The 7,605-nt window shown below is 33.2% G+C and overlaps 1 protein-coding gene across 1 annotated transcript; it reads left to right on the forward strand.

Moving 5' to 3' along the window:
- The first annotated feature begins 4,966 nt into the window (after positions 1-4,966).
- Positions 4,967-6,119, forward strand: LOC123008213 (putative nuclease HARBI1). Its single transcript, XM_044403910.1, has 2 exons — positions 4,967-5,187; positions 5,288-6,119. Exons 1-2 carry the CDS (start codon positions 4,967-4,969, stop codon positions 6,117-6,119), a joined length of 1,053 nt encoding a protein of 350 aa, XP_044259845.1.
- The last annotated feature ends 1,486 nt before the right edge of the window (positions 6,120-7,605 follow it).

Genomic DNA, 7,605 nt, shown 5'->3' on the forward strand with positions numbered 1-7,605 from the left:
TTGCTCGATGTATGATGTTGTGCCTCTTTTTCACATCAAGATTTGGGCATAATTGTCCAGTTGATGTGGGGGAGCCGGCATTGGTCATGTAATTCAGCGCCTGGCGGGGTATTTGCCCGAGGAGTAGCTGTTTTGGCTGATGTCGGTTTACCTCTCCCGGTGGGCGTTTTTGGGAGATTTGCTTTGCAAATTCCCAGCCCCCGGTGTTTAGAGGTCTGGATTCTCCACACACCGACAGGTGGCGGCGCTCTGCGCTACCACTGTCTCATCTTAACAAAAACTCGAGTAAATCAATTGAAAAATTTTGCCAGACCAAATTTTACCACGAATGGTATTCGGGGGACTATTTCATGAATAAAACTACACATTCAAGTCTACAACTATTTATTATAAATATTAAATGTACAATTATTGTAAACATGAGTTTCTGACTGTATTGTTGATGAGGTACCTCGTAAGCTCTCTAAACGCCCAGTCATGTTTTACGTTTTAAATTTCTACGCTTGCTTGATAAACAGACTTTTTGATCGCACTGTAGTTAGGGCTAGAGTTCCTGTTAGGGCAAACTTTTGTCGCTGTCATAGTGGAATTTTTATTGTATGAAAAAAAATGTCAATAAAAAAATATCTATTAATTCATTTAAAGCGGGAATACAGAGTGATTCAGCTTAAATGACCCACCTGACTCCTCTTGACAACTCATATTACATTATGCACTTATTCCTTGATTCAAAATTAAATTTTCAAAATATCGAGAATCAAAGAATGTGTCGTCCATTTGATAAGTAAATATTTCAAAGCGTCAAATGAAACGTCAACGCAGACGACGTCTCAAAGTTTCAAAACTGCCGAGAAAAAAACCATCGTCTGCGTTGATTGACAGTAAATAAAGTCTGGGCAATAGGCCAAAATCGTGAACTTGTCAAAATCGTAAATTCCGGTAGATGACGCGCGCGTTACGCTCCAAAGAAAACTGTAATTTGTGAAATTTAAAAATTTGCAGGAAATTAAATGTCACAATTGTTGACACATTTAATAAAATATTGATCTGTCACACAACTAATACATTTTTTCAGCTTAAGAAGCGCAGTATCAATATCTTTCAGACGTTACATTATAATTTTTAAAATGCCAAGAATCCGAACTTGCTGGGTTCCAAACTGTGGGCAAGCGGAGAAAGAGGGTGTTATTTTACATCAATTTCCAAAAAGTAGAAATCAAAAAAAGGAATGGCTTAAGAAAATATTTCGTACCATCGGCAATATACCCCCAAATTCCGTGATTTGTGGAAAACACTTTGAAATAACGAGCTATTATAAAAACAAAAAAATTACTACCAAATGCAGTTTCATCCTTGCTCTTGAATTATAAAAGAATTACTCGTTTTCAGGTAATTTCTACCATTTCCATTAATTCAGAACGTAAGCCGTTAGAAACGTCTGCACCGTGTCTCCAATCTTTCATTTGACAAAAATTATTTAATTTCAAGACCATTTCGATATGATTTTGATCAACAAAGCAATTTAAAAGTAGGTGATACTCATGATTTGGATTTAAAAAATGTTTCAGATGCAATAAGTTCGGTAAAAAAATTTGTCTTACTAGATAAAATTCAAAATTTAGAAAAAAAGTTACAGGAAGTAAATGTAAGATTTCAAAAGTTGAATAAGCTGTATGAAAATAAACTTGAAAAACTAAAAAGAATGCAGGAAAAAATTGACAATTACAGTAAAGGTCAACATTGTGTAGTGAAAATTGAGTCAGATGCAAAGGACTTAGAACCAAGGGCTGTGTTTTTACTTCATCAAATTTATAATTATTCCCTAAAAAACCCAAGATGGTCTGAAGTTACAGTACGTCATTGTATTGCCTGGAGGTACATTTCTTCAAAAGGTTACGAATTTGCGAGAAGAAGTCAGTTTTTAAAAGCTCCATCCAGAAGACTTTAGACAGATATATGGGAAATTACCAAGACGATCCTGGCTTGACTAATTTAATTAAAAACAGAATAACTGCTGAAGGCAATAATTTAAAAGACGTTGAGAAAATATGTTCTCTTATTGTAGATGACATGGCCATTAAAGAAAAAAATGGAGTATAGTCGAACAGAAGATTCATTTTACGGCATTGCAAATACTGAGAACCAAATAATAAGAAAAAAGCCCATTTTAGCCAATAAACTGTTGTGCTTCGTTATTCATGGATTGTCTACTAAATACACTGTTCCCGTTGGATACTTTTTTCATAAAACACTTTCAACTGAACAGTTTTTTAATATGACCATAAATGTAATAAAACAGGTACATTAATGTGGCTTCAAAATCTTGAGATTGGTAAGTGACAATCTTGCACTTTTTAAAATGTTAGGACAAACAGAGCTGAAAACCAAGGTCCAAATAGAAAAATAATAGAAAATATAATTAATCCTAGTGTTTTTTATTCAAAGTTTTGAAGAAATAATAAAGAGTTATTGTAATATGTTAATGCTCTTGTAAATTTGTAAAGAATAAAAATAACTATCTAACCCAAATGTAAATCTTTATTTTTTAAATAAATAAAATTATATTTGCGTATAAAATCCCAGAAACAAAATTAGCATATCAGCGGCTTATCCGCCCAAAGGTTACAAGTCAGCCACCCCAACTAAGTGGTCACCCCAATAAATAGTCTGGAGCAAATTGATAAACAAACTATCCCACACTGTCTAGGGTCAAAGAATCACCAAAACCCATAAACTGTCTGGGACATGTCAATTTGTTACAAAAATAGAACAAAATTCTTGAAAACCCCGTGATAACGAGTTTATCCAGGATGTAAGGGTCAAAAATGAAGCAGGATACGGCTAAGATAAAAAAAAATTCATTTAATTACAAACCATAAAAATTATCTAAAAATTCCAAGTAATCTCATTTACTAGGAAAAGGGGGCAAAAAGGGCAACCTCGGCTCAAAAGGGCGATATAGAAATATTTAGGCAATCCCTGAAATGACGTAAAATTTCAGTCAAATAAAGGAATATTCACTTGATTACAGCGTCTGCCGGCCAAAGACTAGGCTTTCCACGGAATGACGCATTACGCTCAATGACTACATATACATATATATAATGCGTGAATATTCCTTTATTTGACTGAAATTTTACGTCATTTCAGGGATTGCCTAAATAATTCTCGTCAAACAAAGTAACTGGTTAAACCATTACATGTTAAAGCGTTTGACGGAAGTGTATTTAGTGTATTTAGGATATCAACTATTTGCTGATACCAAAATTTGCCCAGATGATAAACTGTGAGTTTTATTCTGTTTAATTTCTCCTTGCTCCGACGATGACAACATTTGTAATTTTTCAAAGTTTAATTTATGATGGGTCGACTCGTGTTTCAATTTAAATAACTATAACCGATGATAAGATTTATGAGAGTTGGGATGGACTGGGCATGTAATCGGGTAATACGAGAGTTACTTCAAAACCACATGGTTTCGGGCTGTTTAATGACTGGTTCTTTCCTTGAACGATTTCTCCTCTTGCATTCTAATTTAGTAATAATGGTTAATTCACTCAATATTATTTAATGTTAATTAAAAGCTTATTCAATAAGAATAAGTTAACTTGTATTGGACGTAGCTAGTAGGACTTGAATTAAGTTAGTTGTTTGACACTAAACTATTACTTTATGCTAATCAGTAGTTTCTTGAATTTGGTGAATTTAAACATTAACGGAATAGTAAAATGTTTACTCTTTTATTTTAATTGATTGTCTTCTATTTTATTTAGTTTTATTTTATAATATTTTCTAAACTTTAATTTCTTTAATAAATTGTTATCGTTAATTTAATTACTTGGATTTCTGACTGCTTAAATCCTTCATCTTCCCAAAGTAATTGGCTCCACAAAATAACGCTGGAGATCCTACCTCAAATAAATATTATTCTTCTTGTGGCGTAACCCGCTCGGACCGTAAAAGAATTCGACTTTTATCAAAGAGTCTTAAACACCCGCCACAGATGAATTGGCGCAGTCAGAAGGATTAACAATTACTTTTGGAAATGATAAATGCAAATAACGACGTGTTTAGATCAGGGTAAAGTTTAGTTGCTTTCGTACGAGTACTGTTCGTCAATTTTCGGATAATAATTCTTTGGTTTTACCGTAACATACAGACTAGTGACACACCAGGTTATAATAAATAAGAAATGAATCGCAAGGACATTTGTTAATTTGAACTACAAATTTTTTTTTACTCAGTATACTAATAAGCAAAGAAATCGCGATAAGATAAATTAACAAGTGAGGGTGCAAACGAGATAACAGTTCACGAAGGGTCAAAAGATCAAGCCATTGGGAGAAACATTGAACAAGGAAAGGAACAGATCAGTCGAGAGTTGATTATCATTGATAAACAGTTCGGTAACAAATTAAAATTAATTTTGGTAGGGTTAAAACATTACGGTACTATAATCGTTACGAATCCGCATAATTGTAAACAGCTCAATAGAAAGGTAGTCAAAGTTTTGGCAATTCAATGTTAATAAGTGGTACTTCTATCAGCAAATAAGGAAACGTAAATTCGTACCGTTTCCTTCCCTTAAAGGTACCGTAATTAAACAACATTCTGGTGGGAATAAGCCAATCTTCTGTTTCTAGAAGTTTAAAAAGTAATAAATTTCATCCCTATCGCATGCAGATAGTGCAAGAACTACGAGATGCTGACTTTCCTCTTAGATTAGATTTTTGTTATTTTGTTTGGGAACAATTAGGCCCAATTGTACATTGCGCGCTTAAGCTTACGCTCATTTTAAACTTGCCCTAAACTCAAAAACTTACCCTTTTCTGATTGTACAAATGATGCTTATCAGCTAAGCTTAGTTTAAGTACAAAATTATTTAAGCGGTGACATTTGGACGTTTAGGTGTAGCTCAAGCATAGTTCAATTGTCAATATACTTGCTACATCCGATTAAAAAAATAATGGAACAATTATTAGTTGGTGTTTTGACGGACAATGAAGATATAGTTGAACTATTAAACATTACGCGTCGTAAAAGAGCTCGAAAAGTTTTTCGACTTCGGGAAAATCATTTCACCAAATGGAATGATAAGGAATTTATTAAAAGATTCCGTTTGTCGAAAAATGGAGTACGTTTTGTGTTGGATCGCATTTCAGAAGAAATTGCACATCCAACTCAAAGGTAAGTGAGTTCTAGTATTATCAAAAACTAAAGTTGTTTGTGAGATTTCCATTATTTTAATTTATGGTTAATGTTTGTTTTAGAAACAACGCTGTCTCAGCGGAACTTATGTTGTAACATTAAGATTTTACGCCACAGGCTCGTTTTTGCAAGTTGTTGCAAATTTCTCTGGCATAGGGCATAGGGTTAGCTGGGCTATTGCTAGATTAGAAACCATTTTTATTAAGTTACCAAACACAAATCAAGAGATGCAATGTAACAGCAAAGAATTTTACAACACCGCTCGATTTCCAAAATGCATTGGTGCATTAGACTGCACTCATATTAAAATAATGTCGCCAGGTGGAGATCAAGCTGAAATTTTTAGAAATAGAAAAGGGTTTTTTTCAATGAATGTCCAGGCAATATGCGATACACATGCGAAAATCCAAGACATTGTTTGTCGATGGCCAGGTTCCGCCCACGATAGTACAATATTTAATAATTCGTCCATCCGACAGAAGTTTGAAAATAGAGACTTTGAAAACTACGTTCTGGTGGGTGATAGTGGTTATGCTGTAAGGCCATTCCTAATAACACCATTGGGCGCAACTGCAACCAGAGCAGAAAATTTATTTAACGAATGCCAAATTAGAACACGTAATCCTATTGAAAGGTGCTTTGGGATATGGAAAAGGCGTTTCCCTGCACTTGCATTTGGAATAAGGCTTCAAAGACATAAAGTAGAAGCAATTGTGGTGGCTACTGCAGTGCTTCACAACATGGCTTGTTTGCTAAACGAAGAACTTCCACCAATAAACCCAGAAGAAGAAGCTGCAGTACAATTTGTAAACGATGTTGGCAATGAAATTGTTCGAGAAAATAATATTGGGGGAGTAAATAATTCGGTTCGACATCAATTAATTCATGATTATTTTAATAGATTATTATAATTTTTTATATAATAAAATTTTTAATATAATAAACACGGTTACAAACATTTTCTTTTTTGAATATTTAATATATCCATTTTGACTTTATGCTCTTCTTCTAAAAATTTCATTTCTAGTTCAGTTTTTTTTTTCAATTAATGTTAATTCTTTTTCATGTTTTTCCATCATCTGTTTTAATTTTAAACTGTGTTCTTCTTCTAACATTTTTAATATTGACTCCTCCAAAACAGATTTAGCATTGACCCACTGGCCCAACTTTTGATTAACATTCTCATCGTAATCCTTTCTTTTCTATGAAAATTTTGTTTCATTAATAACTAATAAGAAATTTTACACAATACTAATTTTAAAAAGAGAATCATAAGAAAGGAAACACTAAAAAAGCTATAAACGGTAAATAGTAATCACTTTTGTTGCTTTTAACATCAAGGGCAACATTTTTTTTTTCCTTTTCAACATTTTTGGGCAATAAGTTGGCCAGTCGGTTATAGCAACATCTAAAATGTTAATAATGTATTAACTTATGTTTACTATGTTTTTGAGACAGAAATACGTACCATCATTACTAGCAGAAGCTTCTGTGATTTCATTCAGAGGAAATGTTAATGAATTTTCATAATTAATACCGCTGATAGCTACGAAAAATACAAAATCAACTTTAAATTATACCTGATTAATTATACATTTACTTACTTATTACTTCTCCAACTACCAGGTCAGCTTGTTGCAGTTGGGTATTTGACATTTCGGAATCATTGTTATTATCAGTCTTATTGGTAGCTGAAATAGAATTGTTATTTATTTTAGTATTTTGATTTACTCCATACTTATTATTTTACTTCTAGAATCAGATCCAAATTCTGATGGAAACCCTTCAACCCGCGTTCCTAATAGTTCCCTAATTTCACTTTCAGCCTCTGTGTACTCAAAGTTTTTGATGGGCCACCACCTGTTCCTTTTGAAAAACACTTCTCATCGGCATGTTTCTTCTTTACTCTTTTTTTCATGTTTTTAAATTTTTTCTTTAAAACATCTTTGGTTCGGTATATTTCTCCTGCTAGACTATTAAACTCTTCCACGATACGATCCCAACAACGAGATTTTTCCAAATTTGTTTTTGTATCTGATGCCTTGCACTCCACAATATTACTATATTGTTTTATTAATCCCACCAGAATATTTTCTTCCCTAGATGTAAAATTTTTTGAGCGCTTCTTGTTTTCTTCCATTTGGAAATTTAAAAACGTTAAATTGTTATTGTAAAAATTAAAAAAAAAACTATTTCCCATTCGTGAAGCGAACGGGTAGCAACTGGCGGCATTGAATGAGAAACATAAAATATGAAAACATATACTTACTATCTACTTCTTCTTCTTGGATCTTCTTGGTATGGAAACGATGAACAAAAACACGATTAGCCCGTCACACCAAACTTTTATTTTAATAGCACAACGCGTTTCGACCACAAAGTGGTCATCCTCAGGTG

This window comes from Tribolium madens, unplaced genomic scaffold, assembly GCF_015345945.1.
Source record: "Tribolium madens isolate multiple individuals breed KSU strain unplaced genomic scaffold, Tmad_KSU_1.1 Scaffold_3;HRSCAF=73;Tcas5.2_LG2, whole genome shotgun sequence".
NCBI classification, from domain to species: Eukaryota; Metazoa; Arthropoda; class Insecta; order Coleoptera; family Tenebrionidae; genus Tribolium; species Tribolium madens.